Source organism: Aulonocara stuartgranti (assembly GCF_965226115.1).
Source record: "Aulonocara stuartgranti genome assembly, chromosome: 3".
NCBI classification, from domain to species: domain Eukaryota; kingdom Metazoa; phylum Chordata; class Actinopteri; order Cichliformes; family Cichlidae; genus Aulonocara; species Aulonocara stuartgranti.
In genome coordinates this window covers 57,141,019-57,163,952 of record NC_138941.1, presented here as the reverse complement: position 1 = coordinate 57,163,952, position 22,934 = coordinate 57,141,019, and the positions used below count along the sequence as shown (strand labels likewise).

Here is a 22,934-nt window from a genome sequence, read left to right as displayed (position 1 = left end):
ACAAAACCTGGTAATTCTTTCTTTTTACATTCATCGGGTTCCAATCGGCCCAAATATCAAAGAGAAATTAAAAATGCATGCCATGGAAGATTTCGGGTCTTAGGGGGTTAAAATGACCAGACCCCTCCGGTCTGTTTTCCAGGCCACTAAATTAAACCCAGTCAATTACCAATTGAACAGAATAAAAACCTACGAGGTCCACTAATAGTCCAAAAGTCCAAATCTTTAATAGAAAAGACAGGCAGAACTCAAACAAACAATAATCCAAACGAGGAGCATATATAAACACTGGAAAGTAAATAATTATAAGTTATTAAATCAGACTAATTAAATACAGTAAAACTAATAAGGGAAGACGAACACACGGGAAATAAAAATAACAGTGTAAACATACCAAAACTCAAAATAAAACAGGAAAGCTACTACAAACCGAGTGTGACACAATTATATTCATATTGAAACATATGTGATAATTTTCTTTCTTTGTAGCATTTTTAAGATATGTGCTAGAACAGTCATTATGCTGTTTGGATTAGGAACCAATCATTTTTGCCAAATATTAACACAAACTTAGAACAACAATGAACAATTTTCAAGATTCTGATTTACAGAACAAACAAAAGTCACAAAAGGTTTCATTATTTAAGAGACAAGATCAAGTTTTTCACACAGGAATGAAATGACAGAATCCAGTGCAGCGGGGCCAAAGGTGTGTGTCAGCAAACTGAAGGTTGAGGAATCAGTCAGCTCATGTTTAAGATTGTGTTGGATTTTGAGAAGAGTCTGTCTGTTATTAGAAAGTAAGATTAACAATGTTACACCAATAACCCAAATACGGGGAAATGACAAATAATACCAAAAAAGATACAACTTTCATATTGTTTTACTAACTTACTTTGTCATATCAGCACTTGAATGGTCGATGCCTTTACAGACCATGTCTGTTGTGACATCGCAGACCAATCTTCCGGCAAACCCGAGGGCTAGCTCCCCAGCCTCCTCTTCACTCAGAACACTAAACACTGTTACTTTAGTTTTGGCCTTCTTAGGCCTGTCAAGAATCATTGCGGGCAGTTTGGCTTTACGGCCCTAAAAAAGAAAAAGTGCAAACACCAAAAGAGCAGAGAGAGACACACACACGCGCACAAAGTTAAATGCTTTTGTTTACATGGTGTAATTGTGTATATGTTGCAGCAAATGCACAATTTCCAGCCACATTGTCACTTCATTGATACGAGTAACCCGGATTTATTTCAGGTGACATCAAAATCACGAAATGTATACCTACCCCAATCAAACCTCTGAAAACATGAACTGACATGTTCTCTGCGTTGATTCTGCGCTTGATCTCGTCTTCTGTTATTGTGTAGGTTTTCTTTTTTGAGCTTGGTACAGATAAGCGACCATGCACTCTGTAAACTGTACTAGTTCCTTCTGAATCAGTTTGGAATTCTGTATCTGCATCGATCCTGTCAACATCATCAGCAGCAGCATTATCTGTACTCAGACTTGTGCCGTATACTTCTGTTTCTTTTTCTTTGTCTTCAGTCTGTGTACCTTCATCTCTGACTGTCAGTCTTCCTATCTCACTGTTACTTGTCGATTTGCTGCAGATGTTCTCTCCCTTAGGAACTTTTCCTTTGTCATTCGCTGCCTGATGCTTTCCCTGATGACATTCTTCACTGGCTACTTCTATTGCTCCTCCTGTATAGCCACCCACTATGCTGCACAACTCCTTTCCCTCTGCTGTGCTGCACTGTGCTGTTACATAAAGAAGAATGATATAAACAGCACTATATCAATTTAATTGTGAAGAGAAATCCCCACAATACGACACAGTTATGTCTAAAATAGTTTTGTGTAAAAACTGGATCTTGAAACGTCCACTTTAATTACACAGTCCTGGTGTGCAAAGGCAAAATTACGAAAAAAAAATTCACTTTAAACATTTTTGGACATTGTTTAGTTATATTGTGACTTACTCTCACAGAAGATACAGATGCCACAAACAGACTTTGAACAACGCATGTGCTTGTATGCACCACATTTCTGGCACTGCACCGGTGAATTAAAAAAAAAGAAGAAGAAATAAACAAACAAAAAACAAATGAACAAAGTCCATTATATAAACAATCTATATGGCTAAGGACATGTCATAGTGTACCCGGTCTTTGGCTGCAATCACACACCAGCACTGACTGCACTTCCTAGTTCGATCTGCAAAATATAATTTGTTTAAGTACAAGTTACATTTTCCAATGTTAGAGAAAAAGAAGGCAGCTAATTTTATCTTTACCTATTGAGGAAAATAAGTAGTGGCAAAGTCGGGACCTGAGCTTTGTGATTTCAGTGTTGTACTCCTCCACTTGTGTTTTACCGTCAATGAGAGATTGGGCAAACTAATAATTGACGAAGAAAAAAAAAAAAAGAACAAAAAGAATTAGATTAACAAAGAAATGTTTGTTTGTTTTTAACCCCCCCCCCCGAGAAAAAAAAAAAAACAGAGCAACCAAAGCAAAGCATTACTGCTGAAATGGTTCAATCTACAAAAAAAATTGAGATTTTACCATCCTGCCTCTAAGGCTTTAAAAACTGAATAGGCAAAAATGTAAACATTACTTATATAGGTTAAAGCTATAGTTTTCAGTACCATTATGACATGCACTCCACATGAGTTCCCATCCTGTTGATGTGGGTGGCTCACATGTGACAAGGTCCACTCTCCAGCGCAGCCTCTTGCTGAAGCAAATGAGCTGAGAGATCGCAGTTATTACAAATAAAAAGCATATAGAGAAATCAATAACCACGTTCGGTAATGATTTCAATTAAATTAAATATGTTATGTTAAATATGTTAATTAATTACCTCCAGTTTTTCAACACCGCACTTTTTCTGACCTCCGACTCGCCAAATGAATTCATATAGACTATGGTCCTCTTGGGTATGTCACAAAACTGTTTTGTAAAAAGATGGATATGGTAGGCTTGGGCCTTGAGCTTTCCTAATGAGGGACACTGAAAAGTATCATGCACTAGAGAGAGTGCAAAATCTGTGCAACTTACAAACAAGGTCCAGTGGCTGCCGTTTTCCAGACAGGCTCCAATCAATTTCTCATACATCTGAAAGATGTTTTTCTGGAAATAAAAATAATGTGACAAGTATGTTTTTCTGTCAAGAATGACACTGCAAAACTGCAAAAGCTTGTCAGGTGAGACTTGTAATTAATTCTGCAGATACACAAAAATAATAAAAGTGTCATTTTTGGTTTACATTAATTAATTTCTATAGTGTGTACAAAACAAATCAAGACCACAGACTCAACACGCACCACTCAATTTTTGGTGTTCTTTATCAGTTGGCCAAGACAGAAATGTTTTAATCTGTGTGCATTGCTTTTGAACAAGTCTTTACACAGAAAAGGTTTCAGAAAGGTATTTTTCAGGTTCTTCTGACAAGGCTTCAATTTTGGAAAATGCTGTTTGTTTATAGTGGCAACTTATAAGCCCTTTGTGATAAGAACATAGTTACCACAGTCCAAGTCATACCTTCAAAAAGTATGCACTTTGTGCTCTTGTGGACCCATCCAAAATTTTTCCAGTGATTTGGCTTGGTATTGGATAAATGTGAGGGAAATTCTATAAAAATAACATAAATACACCTATGTTTTCAAATACATTACAAAAAACGTAAACATGCTATGTCATTATGATCAAACAAGCTTTTCAACATACCTCACACTGCAAATAGATTAGGCCATCTATTACCTTATAAAACAAATAAATAAATACATATAAATAAAAACAGAACTAAGGAACACGATTCATTAAGTAAATTGTACAATAAAGTGTATTTAAAGCAGAATTTAACATTAGTTTTATGACAACATAAAAGGATTTTTATGTCAAGAGGTACCTCATCTGAAATGTTAGTCTGGTCAAACAGGGATTTCAAACTTGAAATACCAATAGAGTTTGGTCCAGCTACTCCCACAAGGTAATCTGTGAGAAAGCATATGCTGTAGTCAACAGATATCATTTTCTTTTTGCATGCTGCAACCATCATCCATTTCAGTCTTCTAGGAGCTTTGTCTGGTTGTAGTTCTTTTTTCTCCTCCTCTCCCTTCATCTATTAATTAAATTGTTTTCTGACCTTCCTAACTGTTTCCGACCTGTCTTCCCAATGTGATGTTTAAGCAATATATGTATGGTCAGAAGGGGGTGAAATTTTCATTGCAGTTGTACGTGTAACATTGCATGTGATAATAAAAGGCTTGATTGGTTGATTATTCAACATGAGTTGACATTTACCTGACATTGTGAAGGAGTCACAGTTTCTGTAAGGGTGTAAGAACATAACATGTGGATTTGTTACACTTCTTTTTCACAAGTTAATAACAATCAATAATTTTCATTCCATTATTTACAAGCTATCACACGATGTCCCAGGGACAACATCTACACGATGTCCCAGGGACAACATTTACACGATGTCCCAGGGACAACATCTACACGATGTCCCAGGGACAACATCTACACGATGTCCCAGGGACAACATCTACGCGATATCCCAGGGACAACATTTACGCGATGTCCCAGGGACAACATTTACACGATGTCCCAGGGACAACATCTACACGATGTCCCAGGGACAACAATTACACGATGTCCCAGGGACAACATTTACACGATGTCCCAGGGACAACATCTACACGATGTCCCAGGGACAACATTTACACAATGTCCCAGGGACAACATTTACGCGATGTCCCTGGGACAACATTTACGCGATGTACCAGGACAAATTTGTAAATTTCTGGATTACTGTTAATCTCCATAGAATCAAGAACTCATGTCCAGTTTCACAGCTATGGACCAGTTAATTATGTTTCCAGGTGATAGTTTGATTCATAGATTCAGCACACAACCATAAGTCTAGGCCTTTTAGTCCAGATTCTCTTCACTTATGTTTGTAAAATGATCAGGGAAGCTACTGCAATTTTGCCTGACCCAACCCCCGGGCCACGAAACACCCAAAAAGTTGGGGAACACTGGTTAGCTAATGCTGTCGTCAAGTAGCCTATCGCTAGCAAACAAACAGCAAGCCAAGTGAGGAACATATGTATAATGCTTACCGTTTATTAAAGGAAAGTATCCTAAATTGACTTCAAATTCGGCGGACAGGCGAATTGACTTCAAATTCGGCGGACAGGCAGCGGTTTTTCGCTTCTTCACTTGTATTTCGAAATAATCGAAGGCGGGTATTTCGAAGTCGCAAAGGAATGACGTCATAATTAATGTTGTTCCAGGTTCAACATTGCAAGTGACCAATCAAGGTGATTGGTCACTTGCAATGTTGAACCTGGAACAACATTAATTATGATGATGTGGGAACAATGCTGACACAAGGAAATCAGATCGTCCATCTACAAAGGTGTACTCATTTCTTTGTAATGGTACTTTACTGTTCCAATGAAACAAAAAGAAAATCTAATTTTTAAAGTACATTTTTCGGCCATCCTGACCTATTTTCAGGGGCAAGAATGTTGATGTTAGACTGTGTTTTAAATCAGGTTGTGATCTTAAACTAACTATCACAGCACTGATTTCAGTTGTAATGTCAATTAGAATCCCAATTTGGCTTTTCTCCAGTCAGTGTTATGGTGAAATTTAACTTGTTCTTTTGTGTAATTGCACATGGCCCAGCAAAAGACCCCTTAGTAAACTGTACAGCATAAGTTTTCAATTCACTTTTGTCAGAAAACTTCACAGTATGAGAAGTTACAGCACAGTTTCTCCAAACGTGTGGTTCTTTTTCAGCCAGCGTGCTTTTAGAGCATCTACATTAGCTCATGTAGTAAAAGTACAATCAGTAAGTGTACTTTAACATTTGAGATTCCGAGTCACTCTTGCTTAGATCATGTGAACTATATCATGAACCTTTTTTTGTATAATGCATCAAACGTGTTCAAATCAGTTTATTTTCAATTTATTTTAACTAATCTAGAGACAAGCAAGTCCTTTTTAGCTTCTGTTATGTATTTACCTCTCACACCTTAATCTAGATGTTAGTGTTCTCAGAGTTAACATGTCTCATGTTGCCATGTTGTATTTCTAATACCCAGCCTCAGTGTTCGCCCTGTTGACCCTCAAATCCAAACACCAATGATCTAGATATTCACAAAATTCATAAGGAGATTCTTAAGGTCTTAAGTTTTGTTGTTTTTATGTTTTACAAAAAAAAAACTTCACATTTTTTATATTTTTAAACGAAAGTGACATGCAAGGATATTTTTCTTTAGTGATGTTGCTTCAGCAATCTCAAATACTAATTATTCTGGGAATTTTTATGGTCAAACTATGTGATTTTCCAAATGTGTGTGTGTGGAGTAAAATGACCTTGTTCTTATGATGTTGTCACCGTGAATCATTTAGGATTAACAACACAAATTGTATCGATAGCAGAAACAGTCTTATAACTTATAATTCTCACACGTTACCGCTAGTTTTACAAACGCAGTCTTCTTCAGCTCTGTTTATGTAGCTTTTATGAAACTGATTTTCCATAGTACAAGTAGAATTAAATTTTTCTTTGCTCTCCAGTATAAATGCAATAATTTGCAGGCTTTTTACTGAAACTCTCACAATGCAACACTCAATGCTCAGAGCTTCATATATCAACAGCTCTGAAAATATCTTCTTTTTTAAAGTAATGTAGGACAGGATCTCTCACTCTCTGTGTCTCAAAAAAACCCCAACTAAACTGGCAATCACCACTAAACAAATGAAAGTAGTTTATGGCTTTTTTATCAGCTGCATTTCTTTCATTTATGTATTGATCCCATTGTTTATTGGTAATGCTTTTAGGTCACTGTTTTAGCATGTCTGCCTCACACTCCATTTAAACAGTTTAACCCTTTAAGACCTACCATAGAACCAAGTTCGCCAGAGCTTATATTATATTTTTACATGCTGTGGAGCCATTTTTGGGAGCATTTCAAGTTGCTATACATCAATACAACCATTATAGCCCAAACTTTAATAATATGTCTGCATTAGGTGCATAGTAATTACATAAATTGCAAAAAAGTGCAATAAACTACAAAAAAATTGAAAATCGTTTTTGTTTTTTTAACATATATTTCTAGTTAGAGAAATTTAAGAGGCTTATCCCTCAAAACTGTAAATACAAAAAAGTTACACAAACTAGTTTCCCACCACAGGAAATTTATTTTGAGTGTCTTCATAGTTTTATTTTTGAAATACACCAATTTTTATATACTGCAGGAAAAACGAAAATAAATATTATAGTGCAAATTTGCAAAATAACAGCATATGCATCAAAATAAAATATTTCCAGCAGTGCAATATGAGTCTTAAGCATCCCAGAAACGACACAGAAAGTCATAAAGTCAAACATAACTTTTTAAAACACATAACAAGTAAAACACAAGCTCATAAGGCCCCGATCGTAAAAAACTACATTTCCGCAAAATGACGTCACTTCCGGTTTCAGGCAGGTCATGCGGTCATGTGATAGTTCGCGCTGATGGACGTAGGAAGCGTGTTTCTGGAATATCATGTTTTTGTTGCTGCAAGTGATTTTTATGCAGTTTTTGCAAAGCTATATGTGGAAGGAAACCGTGACCTAGGACAAGCTGATGGCATAAGATGTAAGTACAACTCCTCCAGTTTCATATGCAAAAAAAATTATTGCGCTAGCTTACTTGGTTGCAGAGCTACCGGGATTTAAAAATAGTTACGCAAAACAGAGCGTGCCCGCTCCCATCGGCTGTAAAGGGTTAACAGATAGTGGGGTCTGGTAAGGAAGTTGGGGGGAAGCAGACAACTCCACAGGAAGAGTCTTTTTGTCTTTTCTCCACTGTAAAAGATAGCAAGGCAGTGTGAAACTTTCTTTGCGGGAAAGACAAAACTGAGAGCCATGCTAGGCTCAGTGAGAGACTCTGCTCTCCCTCTGCCCCAGCGATGGCAGTCCCTCACCAAGCTTGATTTCTGTTCTTTGTCTTGATTAAAGAATGTTAGCTACCGCTCATCACTTGTCTTCAGGCTTTATTAAACGGAAAACTTCCACAACAACCTCTAAACAGTGGTTTATGGCTTTTTGTCACCTGCAACACCATGTAACACTTGGATGTTAGATTCTTTTACCAGTCAGTGTTGTTAGCCCCAACCCCCAACCCCCAGACTCCAGGTGTCTGAGCTCTAACCCTGGCTGCCAAATGTCCCCCTGAGGCCTTTGTGCCTTTTACCACCAGACTAAGTTTGTAGTCCTATCTACTAATATTATTTTATTTTTTTATTATAGCACAAGTTTCAGTTAGGTTACTACTTTGACTTCCTCAATTTGAGCACATTTCTGACCCGATACTTTATCAAGCTTTTACTCGAGTGTTTTTGACACTAGCAGCTGTACTTCTACTTAAGTGAAAATTGCCTGCAATTTTGCCACCTCAGTTGCCACTTTTCTGGAGTTTGTACACTTTTTATATTGAAACGTTCAACACACACACACACACACACACACACACACACACACACACACACACACACACACACAACTCCACTCACTCACCTGGAGGATCAACACTCAGGCTAATGATGCTGATGTGGTTATTGCTCTGGGGATTTAACAGGTGAGCTAAATCATGTGTAACATGTGAATTTCCTGAGTGTGGCATTAATAAAGTCTGTGTCTATGTCAAAGCTGACGTTTAAATTCCTTTTTAAATTTACCAACATTTCTGATTTGCGGTTAAGACTGTGACATGTTTTCACCATTTGAAAGCCAGAAGAGTGATCACTCTTGAAGCCTGGTTGCTGCAGAATACTAGGACTACTAGTACTAGTTCTAGTACTACTGCTACTCCACAAAGCACATTGTTCAGGAATTTCACAGGCCGCCTGCTCCCCAGGCGGCCTGCCCGGGATCCAGTGGAAGTAGCGGCGCTGCTGCTCCTCCGGCGGCCTGCCCCGGGTCCGACAGCGGCGGCGCTGCTCCCCAGGCGGCCTGCCTGGGATCCAGTGGCGGTAGCGGCGCTGCTGCTCCTCCGGCGGCCTGCCCCGGGTCCGACGGCGACGGCGCTGCTCCCCAGGCGGCCTGCCACGGGTCCGGTGGCGGCGCTGCTCCTCCGGTGAGCAACAGCGAGGTGTGGCACACGGTTCATGACGCGCTGGTCGCTGACGTGGATGCAGAGGACGTGGATGGTGTGGAGGCCGCGCCAGACGTGGAGGTCCCTCCGGTTCGCTGACCTCCGGCTCCGGCTGAGCGGGCTCCTCCTCGGCTGCTGGCAGCGAGAGCTCCTCCTCGGCTGGCGGCGCCGGTTGTTCCTTCCGCTCGCCGAGCTCCTCCTCGGCCGGCGGCGCGAGCTCCTCCGGCTCGCCGAGCTCCTCCTCGGCCGGCGGCGCGAGCTCCTCCGGCTCGCCGAGCTCCTCCTCGGCCGGCGGCGCGAGCTCCTCCGGCTCGCCGAGCTCCTCCTCGGCTGGCGGCGCGAGCTCCTCCGGCTCGCCGAGCTCCTCCTCGGCTGGCGGCGCGAGCTCCTCCGGCTCGCTGAGCTCCTGCTCGGGCAAGCTGAACTCCTCCGGCTCGCTGAGCTCCTGCTCGGGCAAGCTGAGCTCCTCCGGCTCGCTGAGCTCCTGCTCGGGCATGCTGAGCTCCTCCGCCTCGCTGAGCTCCTGCTCGGGCATGCTGAGCTCTTCCGGCTCGCTGAGCTCCTGCTCGGGCATGCTGAGCTCCTCCGGCTCGCTGAGCTCCTGCTCGGGCATGCTGAGCTCCTCCGGCTCGCCGAGCTCCTCAGCTGGCGGTGCGGGCTCCTCCGGCTCGCTGAGCTCCTGCTCAGGCAAGCTGAGCTCCTCCGGCTCGCTGAGCTCCTGCTCGGGCATGCTGAGCTCCTCCGGCTCGCTGAGCTCCTGCTGCTGCCGGACGAAGTCTGTGGATTCCCGAGCTTGCACTACCCCCCGGGCTTTACGCAGGGTGCGAAGGCAGGCGGAAACTCCCTTGAGCTGGCCGAGGTAGGGATTTCCCTCCAGGATCGCCTCGATGGCGTTTAACCCCACCACTCTTGCCCTTGTGTTGGTGGTGTGAGTTACCCAGTCAAACAGGCGTTGGACGCGTGTGAGGTCGCTCTCTCCGGACAAGGCCGCTGGAGTGGGTAGTGGAATGGAGGCCGCTGCTGGTGGAGAAGAAGGCTGAGCGGGTGATGTGGATGGTGAACAGGTTGAAACGGTAAGCGGTGAGGTAGATGTCGCGGGGGATGATTCAGCAGGTGACGGCTGGATTACTAGCTGGGCGATTGGCTGTGGTACAGCGACCAGCTGGGCCGCGGGCAGCGCTTCGGCTACCGGCTGGGCAGCTGACCATATAAACATAGCCCCAGAGTAAACAGTAGAGGTGAGTGACGATGAATTGTCCATATGACTCACCTCAGCCGGCTGTTGAGATGTCTGTGGATGTGGCTGAGGTGAGGAACGCCGGCGGCGCGAACGTCGTTTCCGTGTTGACGTCGGGGCCGGCGTCTCAGGCAGTGAATCCACCAGCTGTCCGAGCTGGTGGGCAGCCTGAGGAGGAGAGTGGAGGTGGAGGGTGGAAAGTAGGAAGTCCAGGACCACCGCATTAAGGGAGTCCACCAGCCAAGGGAATTTAAAAAGCATTTCCTGCAGCCGCCTCTCCACGGCGTGACGCAAACCTTCCGCAGGCTTCTCCCACCATAATTCACACATGCGGTACACTTCGTCCATAATTTCCCTCCTGAGCCTCTCCTCGGAGACCGCTGGGTCCATAAGTGGCGGGATCATTCTGTCACGGTCTGGCTGGCAGACCGTGGGGATGTGTGGGGAAGGAGGACCCAGGCGCGGTGCTCTATGTATAAACAGTGTGTTTATTTACAGTGTGCAACAAAGTAACAATAAATCCCCGTGTTTTCCCAGACTCCCGTGTTGTGTCTCTCCGTGAATAGTCCGTGTCTTTGTGCTCTCCGCTCCCGTGTCAGCACCCCCCGGTGCTCGCTGCTCTCGTGTCTTCCACGCTCCTCCTGTGGGAAACAATAGACGCAGCCGTCAGGACACATACAACTGCGGGCATACACGCACACTAACTTAACTGAACAGAAGACTAACTCTAACTCTAGACTAACTCTTCCACGCTGCTCGTGGAGTCTCATGCAATGATCCCGCGTCGGTGGGAGCTCCAAGACTCTCCTAAGTAGCTCCCCCGACGAGCCCTGATCAGCGGCAGGTGTGTGGCTTCGGGTGTGGCCAGTCCTTCCACAGGGCCACACCCCTCAGGCCTGCAGGTGGCTGAGCTCCATCCTCCAAGCATACCCGCAGACGTACACACACACACACACACACACACACACACACACACACACACACACACACACATCTACAAGCATGGAGAAGAGCAGCAGCAACACCAAAATACATATAATAATGATAATAATAATATAATACATAACTGCTCAGGGATCCTGGGTCGCCCAGTCCCAGGACCCTGACAAAATTAAATTATTTTTCCACCTTTAGATTGATGCTAGTGTCATAAGTCTAATGACAGATGAGGAGCTGAAGACTTATTTTCCATCATACGGTGATCGTCTAGCAGTATTTGGATTTTGCAGATGGAGGGGCAGCAGCCGCAAGTCAGCGCTTTTTGAACGGCTGAAATCCAAACTGTCCAAAAGAAAATTATCTGAAGAGGATGGCAGTAGCGCACGGCAAGAAGAACATTCCCAAACAACCCATAAAAGAAATGCTCTGAAGAGAAATAGAAAAATAGAAATAGGATAGATGCATTATGATGAAGACACTGAGGTTTTCAAGCAGGTTAGAGCTAGACGAGGAGGAACAAGAAAAATAGACATTTGCAAGGATGCCAAGAAAAGGGACATATTACAGGTTGCAACAAGCCTGTTCTTTCCAGATGGAGGAAACATTCAAGGGCCCTTAACAGATTTTGACTGTGATCTGAAGGATTATCAAGAGATGATAGTCGATGATGCATTGACAGTAGGAGAACTTTATCATGTCACAAAGCTAAATATCCTCAGGTTCTACCTCACCACAAAGAAAAAACAAAATGACAGCCTTCAGAGCTCCAACCCAGGTTTGCATCCATCTTCAGAAATTGAAGCGAGTCCTCAAAACCAAACCTCTTCTTTTACTGTCACTACAGTCCAAACATCTGCTCCATTTGAAACAATCAGCCATGATGTGACATACATTGAAGACACTCCAAACGATAACCTTCCACAATCTTCCACGCAGTCTCTAAGCGCTAACACTTCTCACAGCAGTGACATTATTTTTGTTGGCCCCTTTTCTGACAGTGAGCCAATAAATTTGGATGACACCCTGATTTTTTTCTCCACAACCTGGTCCATCCAGTGAGAGAGCGAGGAGAGTAGTGGTGGTCCACAGAGGGCAGGTAATGTCAGAGCTCATTTCACATTTTAGTGATAAGGACCTTGAAGATGTCGACATCAAAATCCAGGTCTTACTACCTGATGGAACACCTGAAATGGCCCATGACGATGGGGGAGTTGTGAGAGACTGTCTTTCAGAATTCTGGAAAGAATTTCCGTAAGTTCATGCCTGACTCTGAGCGTACAGTGTTAGAGGCGTGGCGATCAGACTTTAGCACCGTGGACCAAGAAGAACTTATAGACATACTTGATAACCACAGCTGCAGAAAGATACCAACAGCCTGCAATGCCACTGAAGTCCTATTGGAGCTTGCACACAAAACACTTGTCCAAGAGCCTGCCTATGTTATTGAACAGTGGGCAAGAACACTCAGCACTGCATGGGAAAGCCTTTGTGATCTATCTTCAGTTTATGAAACCCTCCAACCAACTGTGAGAAAAGTTCTCAAGTGTCTCACTTTCCCTGAAACAATGACAGCTCACCAGAAGCTGATTCAGAAATATCTAACTACATATGTGAAGAATGCTGAGAAGGAACATTTGTGTTTGTTCCTCAGATTTTGCACAGGTTCAGATTTACATCTGGGAAAGAACATCATCATTGGGTTTAACGAACTTAAAGGTTTCCAGAGACGACCTGTGGCACACACATGTGGGTGTGTACTGGAGCTGTCGATAAATTATGACAGCTATCCTGACTTCAGATCGGAGATGAACAGTGTGTTGGAATCAAATGTGTGGGTTATGGACATTATCTAAAGGTTTGATTCATGGACAATGGCTTAAAAGCCATTGTTGTTTTACAACTAATTATATTTGAGTTGTGAACTAAGACTAAAGTGTTCCCATGTGAATGTCACAGCAAAGGTTTCAGGTGTTTAAAAACTGAGTTCCAAGAAAAAGTCTTTGGTGAAATACCACTGTAATGCAATTTGAGATACTTCTTTGTGTTTCTGTGTTTTCCTATTACAACTGAGGCAATATTTTTCTAAACACTTGTGAAATGCATTTCTGCAGAGGTCTCAGAGTGGCAGTCTGGAGACCATTTATAAGCATTCCCATTTCCTCAGTCAGCATGTGTGCATGTGAACAATGAAAGCAGTTTTTCCACCTTTTATTCAATTTTTCTATTATTTGAATCCAAAATCAACTTTAAAAAATGCATTAGGTTAATTTTAATTTGTCAAATTTTATTAATGTAATGTCACAAGATGACATGTATTGTAGTGGTTCACCAGAAAATTAGAGATTGAGACCCCTGCAATATGTAGTATATAGTACATGTAGGAGATATATGCAATATCTCCTACATGTTTTATCATCGTGCACACATTTTACAGTTTACAAGTCAGGTTTTACTATATCATTGTATTTTATTACAGTTATGTTTGTACAGTTCTGTTTAACCATCTGGGTTATGGTGACTTTTGCTAAATTGAATGGCCATAAGGCACACCTATGCTTTTATTTTCTATTTCTGTGAAATCAGCAATTGCTTAGCTGAAGGTTGATTTTTGGTTGGCTTTTCCTGATTTTTGTAATGGAAAAAAACCCTTGTGTATCATAGCCCCCCTTTTCAAAAATGCATAGCCGATGGGGTAGTTATTTAAGATATTTTCCTATATTTCTGTTTTCATGTTTGAGCCTAATGTATTTGCTTCATAGTGGTTTTAGACCACACGTTCTTATTCTTTAATTGTAGGATATTGTTATCAGATCTTGCCATGTTATCCTCAATCTCTTTTTATTGTCCCATTCTGTTTGTATTTTTAATAATAATTGAATTTTTGCAAAACATATTGCATATTTTTGTTGAGTGTATTGTCGTACTTTTTCCAAGTCTTGTACTTGCAATTAGCTTTTTATAAGAATACTTTAAGGTTTTTTGTGTTACTGTAAATACAGTACAGTTATTTTGTTTTAAGATAAGATGATAGCAAAAGATCTGTGTTTTATAATAAAGTGTTCAATGAGACAAATTACATCTTTCATTTTGGTAATTTCTGGGTTTTTATTATTCTGAGGCGCAATACGAAAAAAAAACAAAAAAAAAACAGGTCCATAAATCTCACTCAGTTAGGTAATCCATATGCTAAAAATATATATAATTATACTGCCCATAATCAGGAAAACAGTCAGTATATATAAAAAGTCTCAGCAGTGAAAAAAATGACAGTGAAAATTTTTTTTACTGCTACATAACCAGATATTTCAAAACATCAATAATTACTCAAATAAAAAAGATGAAAAAGCATATTTACAAAAAGTTGAAATCATAATTCCAAGGTGACATGCGCTGCATATTCTCCAAATAGCAGGTCTAACAGACACTATGTGTACATATGTTTTAATAATAAGGCTTTTAAAACAAAAAATTGGTTTGTTAATTGAAATAAACCATCCAAAAAAAAAAAAACCCCTCCAAAAATTAAATACAATTTTTATAGCCTTTTTCAATTGGCCCTGTTTGTGAAATACATTTTCAGGCCCTCAAAACCCATGTATGTGTGCCCCAAAAACGACAACCATCCAAAAATTAATAACTCATAAAAGTTTACAGTTTAAATATGAAAATACAGCATTAAAAATGCATAACGATGTCTAACCTTTAAGGCAAAAGCTCCAACTCAGTAAGCATCAACTGCCTTAGCTTTACATACAGATCCACTGTATGAAACACATCATCTGAGAAGTCCAGGTTATGTTCTGACATGAGTTCTACACAGAGATGAAAGACATCCTCTTCACATGGAAAGTCTTTGAACACGCATTCTTCAAGGCAGGCTTCAACTTTGTCCATATTGACATGTTTGAGACAGTCCCTCGCGCCATAAATGTCTGGGAGGGCATACATAAAAGATGGTCGGCCATGAGGACTTCGGGAGTTGTGGACTGGGCGCATTCTGTGGTCATTCCAGGCCAAAGCAACTTCATTTAATTCTTCCTAGATGAAAACAAAATGAACAAAAGAAACATTTTCAGGCATACAATATGAAAATGTTAATGTACAAAAGCACAACTAACTTCTACATTGATTTTCTTAGCTTACACACCATTAATGTAGCTTTGAGCTACATTAATGATATCTATCTGTATATATACACACATACCTATATACCTATATACAGACACACACACACAGACACACACACACACACACACACACACACACACACACATATATATATATATATATATATATATATATATATATATATATATCATGAACAGACAGATACGTATTTACTTAGTTTTGACCCACCAAAAGTGCTAACCGAGTACAGAGAGAGGCCTAAACACATAAATAATCAATGTGTTATAATGTATAATTGTGTTCCTTGATATATATCTGGAATTTTTTTTTAACAAAACAGTTTTTTTTTTAAAAAAGCACTACTTTTCACGTGTACTTTAATATATCTGATGTTTCTATAATATACAAAGGCCGTGTGAGTTGTTACAAATTAAACAGTTACAATACATGTCGTTTACACAATCACCTATGTAAACTCACCTGTATAATGTGAAGAAAACAGAACTGGACCAATGATTTGTCCAAGAAAGAGTCTGAGAAGTGGCCATCCTCTCTTAGTTTGTCAAATAGTTCAATCCAGTACTGGATACACTGGCTTCGTAAAATTAGCCACCATCTTTCAATGCGTTGATTTCCTGTACTTGCTCCAAATATGACGTGCTCTCTTTCTGGTTCATTGTCTGTAAAGTGCAAAAATCGTTGCATATGAGCCACATGGACGTTTTCCGTTCCTAGATCTAATCTCACTCGATCAGGGCAACCACCTTGTTGAATCACAGCATCCATGAAGTAGCCAGCAATTACTCTCGGGTCATTATTTGTCTTGTAAGCGTCTAGCCATATTACAGTCCTTGAAAAGCCGTCAATACATCCCAGGGCTCTAGAGTGCGACCAATTTGGTCGCAAATGCGACCAAATTTTTCAGTGGTGCGACTAAAAATAAATATTTGGTCGCACAGGTGCGACCAACTGTTCCGGTAACAAAAAAAAAATTTCTGTAACTCTCCGTGTGGTCAACAACAGACACACATTATGCCCCTATCGTGGACTAAACCAATCAGAGATAGTCAGGGGCGGGACCTCTCTGATTGGCCGTGGTCCAGTTGAAAGTGCAGGTGGAAGAGAGAGGTGAGTAGCTTGAATAAAGCGATATCAATTCATTAACGGATTCCACACAAAGACCTAAACACGGAGCGGACCCAACACATCAGAATCAGCTTCGTCTTTCTCGGCTTTCTCACCCGACAGCCTGAACACGGACACGCTGTCGGAGCTTAGCGATTCTTCGGGTCCGCGCTGTGTTTACGTCTTTTTGCGCTGATTCTGAGCTGCAGGTTTTGCCTCTCTCCAACCAAAATTCACCAAGCCTGCAGCAAAAGAAGCAGCAAACTGCGCTTCACATTTGATCAATGTCGTCATGAATTCCCTCTGACTTTTGCTGTTTTGCTTCCACCACGATAAAAATCACACTTCCTGCACAGCTCTCTCTCTCTCTGTACTTCAGGAACAGTTTCCCGTCTCAAATCTGTTTTCTGCATTATTCATTCGCTTATTACCCACCAGTCTAGCGTTGTTTACAGCGCTTTTTCTTTTTTCACTTAAATGACCTCGGACAAGAAAGCCTAATTTCTGCTGTTCAATACTGAAGAAATTTTAATTTCTTAAAATTATGCAAAATTGCAGAATATTTTTAAGGTTATCTGCTATAAAAAGCCAGACCAGGAAAATCTCCTTCATGTTTTCCTGTGTTTTATTCTGTTACTTTCACACAAAGGCATCTGCTGTGATTTTCACAATTCTGATGAAGTCTCATGTGTATCAGTACTGATAAATGATCAGAATTATAATATTTCTGACACGGTGCCATCAATATTTGAATGCTGAAAAAGCACATTATATGCTGCAGTAAATGCACTGCCCAAGTGTCCCCTCTCCCCACGGCCTTTCAGCAGCAGACAGCAGCAAACAGGTCGTCAGAGGAGGCCAAGATGATGATTAAGTTTTTAACATTTTCTACAATATTGACAAAGCACTTTAAGCACAAGTTTGTTAGTTAATAATTTAGAAATTAATATTGTCTGTATGGACTTCCTCCCCCAAAGAAAGTGCACATGTAAAACTGCGGTGTTAAGCGATGCGGTTGAAAAATTTGAGTGCGCCTAACTTTTGTGCCGGTACGCCTAAATTTTTAAAGTTAGGCGTACCTAAGTGCGCCCATGTCAAAAAGTTAGTCTAGAGCCCTGCATCCACTGATTGCAATCTCAAATGGCTTCAGTTTATCGTAGCCGTCGATATGCCACACATAGTTGGGGCCTCTGCTATGATACACTCGCCTCCGCAGTCGTCTACGTGACCTCAAATCCACACCTTCTCCATCGAATAAACGGAGCAGAAGACGAACGGTTTCTCTGTCAGTAACAATCCCATTCATCCAACACTTCTGGTGCATCCAGCGATACCCATGACACTGTCCTGAGGTTGCCAATTGTGCTTGTATAAAAGCTACCACCTCTCCCACCTCTGTTTTGTTCTTTCTGCGCCAAAGTCGGTTGTTGTGTAAAATCCTTTCATCTATACGGAGGCTGATAGTAATGCCATGTGATTCAGCTAATAACGCAAGAATCTCCTCATTTGTGAAGCCACGCTTAAAATACTCAGCAATTTGTGAATTCATGATCCGTATCTGTAATACTGTTAGCATTTCTGTAGCATTTGTAGCTGAGGGCTTCAGCTTCCGGGTAACACGGAAATGACGTCATTCACATAGATTACTGATTGGCAGAGCTAACTCGAAATTTTGAGAAAATAACTCAAAATTTCGAGTTATTTTTCTCATAATTTCGAGTTATTAAGTCGAAATTTCGAGTTGCTAAGTCAAAATTTCGAGAAAGATAACTCAAAATTTCGAGAAAATAAGTCAAAATTTCGAGAAAGATAACTCGAAATTTCGAGTTAAGTATCCTTTTTTTTTTTAGTGGCGGAAACGGGCTTCCACAGCTTTGTGTGACAGAAAAGAAGGAGAAAAAATCTTTTTTTGGTCGTTCATTTTTGTCATGACATCACTTTGATTAGTTCAGTATCTGAGGCTGAGACCACAGGACTGGAAATATATGTATATATATAATATATATGTGTGTGTATATTACAGCAGTGAGCATGAACTCTGGGTCAAAGATTCAAGTTGTATTTATTTATATTTCCTATCACCTTAGGATAGGAAAGTGTATATACAGATGTATTATACATAAGAGACAAATATTGTTTGTGTTGGCAGAGGTATGAAAATGCGCAATAAAATCTATTCTAGGGAGGAATAAATATACACCAGCCTTCGGCCATTTTTGATGAACGCATACGCCCCCTAGAGCGCGCTAACTTTATTAACAGCCACACAAATGCAAAGCACGTATCAAACATAAATAGACCATTTGACTGTCTCCATAATTGAGAGCATTTTCTCTTCTTATTTCAACACCCCCACTTGCTCTCATATTATGATGCTCTTTAGTAAACAAAAACAAACAAACAAAAGGTTTCTTCCTCAGTACTGTATACATGTCCGTATACCATGTTAATGCCCAAACATAAACTTCTCAAACTTGAACAGCTTAACTTTTGTTGCAGGTTTTGTCATTACATCTGCAACCATCTCTTCTGTTGAACAATAATCCAGAGTTATTTTTCCTGCACTCACAGTTGATCTCACAAAGTGGTACTTTATGTCAACATGTTTACATCTCTGTCTCGTCACAGGATTCTTCGCCAACGCAATTGCACCCTGATTATCTTCATGAACTTTTGGCGGTGCATATTTTTGTCCATCAATACCTTGTAACAGTTGCATTAGGTACAAAACTTCTTGTAGGGTTGCAGCTAAAGCCATGTACTCCGCTTCACAGGTAGATAATGCAACAGTAGGTTGTCTTTTGGTTTTCCATGAGATTAAAGGACCATCTACAGACACGCTTATGCAATAACCAGTTGTACTCCGTCTGTCTGTTACATCAGCTGCCCAATCAGCATCGCTGTATGCCCACAACCTCAGTTCTTTGTTGTCACATTTCCTGTAACACAGTTCTTTCTCGGTTGTCCCTTTCAGATACCTCAGTACATGTTTTACTGTAGTCCATTGGTCTTCAGTTGGCTCAGTAAAGTACTGTGAACGTTTACTGACTATAAAACTCAAGTCTGGTCTTGTGCATGTAGCCAAATAGATCAGACTACCAACTGCCTCTCTGTACCTTTTGACATCACTCATCTTTTCTGCATCATCAGCATAGTTCAGTTTTTGCTCACAGGGTGTCTGTCTTTCTTTACAATCCTGCATGTTGAATCTTTCAAGTATTTTTTCCACATATTGTTTTTGTGACATTTTTACACAGTTATCACTCTGGTCAAAATCTACACCAATGAAATGTCTCAGTTTACCCAAATCCTTCATTTTGAACTTTGCTGCAAGCATTTTCTTCACAACAGTTAGTTCACTTTCATCACTAGCAGCAATGATCAGGTCATCCACCCATACTATCAGAATCACCTTCTTATTTTCTGTCATGTAAACACAATGGTCAGCGGGGTTCTGCACAAAGTTGTTCTCACTCAGATATTCATGCAACAACTTGTTCCAATTTCGGCCTGATTGTTTTAGCCCATATAGCGACTTTTTCAACTTGCACACCAGTTTTTCATTTGTGTCGGATTTTACCTCATAACCCTCAGGTTGTTCCATGAATACCTCACAATCTATTGGTGCGTGAAGATAGGCAGCTTTAACATCCATCTGATGTAAAAGCATGTTTTCTTGTGCTGCCTTTTGCATCAACACTCTGATACTAGTCAGGTTAGCAGTAGGGGAAAATGTTTCTTCATAATCCACACCTATCCTTTGACTATATCCTTTAGCAACATAACGTGCCTTGTACTTCTCAGATCCATCAACATTGTTTTTGACTGCGTACACCCATCTACCCCCCACTGTCTTCTTACCCTCAGGCAAAGTGGTTAAGGTAAATGTGTCATTTTCTCTTAGTGATTGCATCTCTTCATCCATTGCACTGACTCATTTCTCTGAGTTAGATGAAGTTATTGCTTCCTTGAATGTTTGGGTAATGTTACACATTGCTCTGTAACAATAATCCATGTTTGTGAGTACTTGATCACAATCCTCCTTATCAGTAACATATTCACTTAAATACCCAGGCCTCTTTCTCACTCTGGAAGGATACCTTGCAGCCTCGCAGTCGAGTTCATTCTCCTGTGACTGGCTGCTCATCTCAGACATGCTTACTGGGATCTGTTCTTGAGTATCTGTGTGTTCTGTACTCACATCAGTCTGTTCTCTGGTGTTGGTGGACCTGTTTTGTGTCTCAAAGTCACCCTCATCATCTGGCACCTTGTCAGTCTGTGTTTGTCTCTCTACTCTTGTTTTAGTCTCAAACTTCACCAGTCTATGCTTCTGTACTTTCCCACTGTCTGGGTAGTAGACCATATAAGCTGGACTGTTCTTGTCATATCCAACAAAAATTCCTTTCTCATACCTTGAGTCTAGTTTTCTCTTGTTCTGCCTGTAGGCATAACACACTGACTCAAATGTCTGCATCCTGGAAAGGTTTGGCCTTCTTCCTGTCAGCATTAAATATGGTGTCTGTTCTGTGCGTCTGTTAAAACATCTATTCCTCACTACAGCTGCTGTTTGCACTGCGTAAGTCCACAACTCTTTAGGTAACTGTTTCTCTATTAACATACACCTGGCCATATCAAAAAGAGTGCGCCAATTGCGTTCTGCAGTACCATTTTGGTGTGGTGAGTATGGTGCTGAGGTCTCATGCCTGATTCCATTTTTGCTAAGGAGTGCCTGATACTCATTTCCCATAAACTCTGTTCCATTGTCAGACCTGATACATTTAACTTGCCCATACGGGGCTGTATCAGCCAAAAACTTCTGTGTCGCTTTTGCTGTGTCACTCTTGTTTTTCAGAAAATACACAAACACCGCACTGGAATAGTCATCAGTGAATGATAGTGCAAATCTATATCCATCTCTGGACTCTGGGTCTACTGGACCAGCTAGATCTGTGTGTACCAGCTCTAAGGCGGTTTTGGCTCGTGCATCAGGGCCCCTGTTTCTAGTTTGAACAAACTTTCCCTGTGTGCACACTTCACAATGCAAGACCGATTTGTCTGTTTTTCCTTTGAATGCCATACCATCAACAACCCCCTGTAATTTCTGAATGTCATCATAATTACAGTGACCAAGAATTTCATGCCATGTTTGCATGTCATAGCAACCCTTACACTGGTCTTTACCTTCAGTGTTTACTGTTTGTAGGTAGTACAGTCTGTTGTACTCATATATTGGGAACCTTGTACCGTCTTTGTGTCGCAGGGTGTCTTTTCCTTGCTTGAAGATCATAGTTGCCCCGTTTGAGGTAGCTGCTTTCACAGAGAAGATGTCTTGTGGATACCATGGGATGTACAGTGCCTGTTTCAGGGTTGTTTTGTGGCACTGCCCCCTGCTGTCCATCAAGCAAAACTCTGCCTCCCCTCTTTGCTCTGCAACTCCAGTGCACTTTGTGCCGTCAGCCAACTCTACGTAGTGTGACTTGGGCTGGAAACTGTCGTCGAATCTACTGAACTTCGTTATATCTGTGACAATATGCGAAGTTGCCCCTGTGTCCACCATCAGACCCTTTTTGTTGATGCCATGCTCTGACTGGAACGCTGCATCCTCGCTGCTCACCCGGAATGCGTAGTCTTTGCTACCCGACTCCTCGGAAACTTTCCGTACGTTGTCTTGCCGCCGTTTCCGTCTGCATGTTGAGTCCCGATGGGTGGTGCTTTTACACTCGCTGCACCACTGCTTGCGCTGACACGTCCTGGCTTTGTGTCCTTTTAGTCCGCATCTGAAACACACTATGTCTGCGTTGCCGGCCCCACGGTCATTTGATTTTTCAAACGTGGGATTGTCGCTCGGTCTTGCACGTGCGTTCATGATGTTGTCATCTGACGCTGCAGCGTGCATTTTCTCTGTGTCTTCAAAGCTTCGCAGTTTAGTTTTAAATTCAGCAAAAGTCACTTCAACTTCACTTTGTGTGACATGGATAGCAAACGGTTTGAACGATTCTGGCAGTCCCTTCAAAACCATTGCTACCAATAGCCCATCACTCAATGTTTCACCAGCATTCCTCAGGGCTGTGATTATTGTCTCTGCTCGTATCACATACTCAGTCACACTCTCACTGCTGGACCTTTGGAGCGAAGTGAGTTCTGTATACAGGCTAATTATACGAGGCTTTCCTTTACCTGCATAATAGTTTCTTAGAATCCCCAGCACCTTCCGTCCATCGTCCGCTGCTTCTCGCATAACAAGAGACAAACTTTTGTCATCCAGAAACTGGATCAGCTCCGCGTAGGCCTCTGCATTCTTTGCTCCGTCTTCTTCTCCCTCCGCATTGGTAGGCTGCT

At 41.4% G+C, this 22,934-nt stretch overlaps 2 protein-coding genes across 4 annotated transcripts; both read right to left on the bottom strand.

The window, feature by feature from the left end:
• Positions 1–589: 589 nt before the first annotated feature.
• On the bottom strand, positions 590–2,057 carry LOC309701847 (uncharacterized protein). Its single transcript, XM_082526143.1, has 4 exons — positions 1,983–2,057; positions 1,289–1,761; positions 896–1,089; positions 590–787 (listed from the first exon to the last, which is right to left on the bottom strand). The coding sequence occupies exons 1-4, from the start codon at positions 2,026–2,028 to the stop codon at positions 643–645; spliced, it is 858 nt and encodes a 285-aa protein (XP_082382269.1). The 5' UTR covers positions 2,029–2,057; the 3' UTR covers positions 590–642.
• Positions 1,873–5,229, bottom strand: LOC309701852 (uncharacterized protein). Of its 3 annotated transcripts, XM_082526154.1 has the most exons (10): positions 5,132–5,229; positions 4,308–4,333; positions 3,913–3,998; positions 3,732–3,764; positions 3,546–3,635; positions 3,063–3,134; positions 2,866–2,954; positions 2,651–2,753; positions 2,297–2,399; positions 1,873–2,217 (listed from the first exon to the last, which is right to left on the bottom strand). In XM_082526154.1, exons 2-10 carry the CDS (start codon positions 4,312–4,314, stop codon positions 2,135–2,137), a joined length of 666 nt encoding a protein of 221 aa, XP_082382280.1. In that variant the 5' UTR covers positions 4,315–4,333; positions 5,132–5,229; the 3' UTR covers positions 1,873–2,134. The 3 variants fall into 3 exon arrangements, with proteins under 3 accessions (XP_082382280.1, XP_082382279.1, XP_082382281.1); XM_082526153.1 differs by having other exon boundaries at positions 2,866–3,134; XM_082526155.1 differs by having other exon boundaries at positions 2,147–2,217; positions 2,332–2,399; positions 2,866–3,134.
• Between the last annotated feature and the right edge of the window lie 17,705 nt (positions 5,230–22,934).

What these genes read in the sequence shown, in the direction of transcription:
- LOC309701847 (XM_082526143.1), bottom strand. Translation starts at nt 2,028, where the DNA reads ATGCGTTGTTCAAAGTCTGTTTGTGGCATCTGTATCTTCTGTGAGA. An exon ending in CATCTGTATCTTCTGTGAGA is followed by an intron (nt 1,762 to 1,982) that starts GTAAGTCACAAT and finishes TTTATGTAACAG; the next exon opens with CACAGTGCAGCACAGCAGAG. An exon ending in TCAAGTGCTGATATGACAAA is followed by an intron (nt 788 to 895) that starts GTAAGTTAGTAA and finishes TTCTAATAACAG; the next exon opens with ACAGACTCTTCTCAAAATCC.
- LOC309701852 (XM_082526153.1), bottom strand. An exon ending in AGACTAACATTTCAGATGAG is followed by an intron (nt 3,765 to 3,912) that starts GTACCTCTTGAC and finishes TTGTTTTATAAG; the next exon opens with GTAATAGATGGCCTAATCTA. An exon ending in CTACTTATTTTCCTCAATAG is followed by an intron (nt 2,218 to 2,296) that starts GTAAAGATAAAA and finishes TATATTTTGCAG; the next exon opens with ATCGAACTAGGAAGTGCAGT.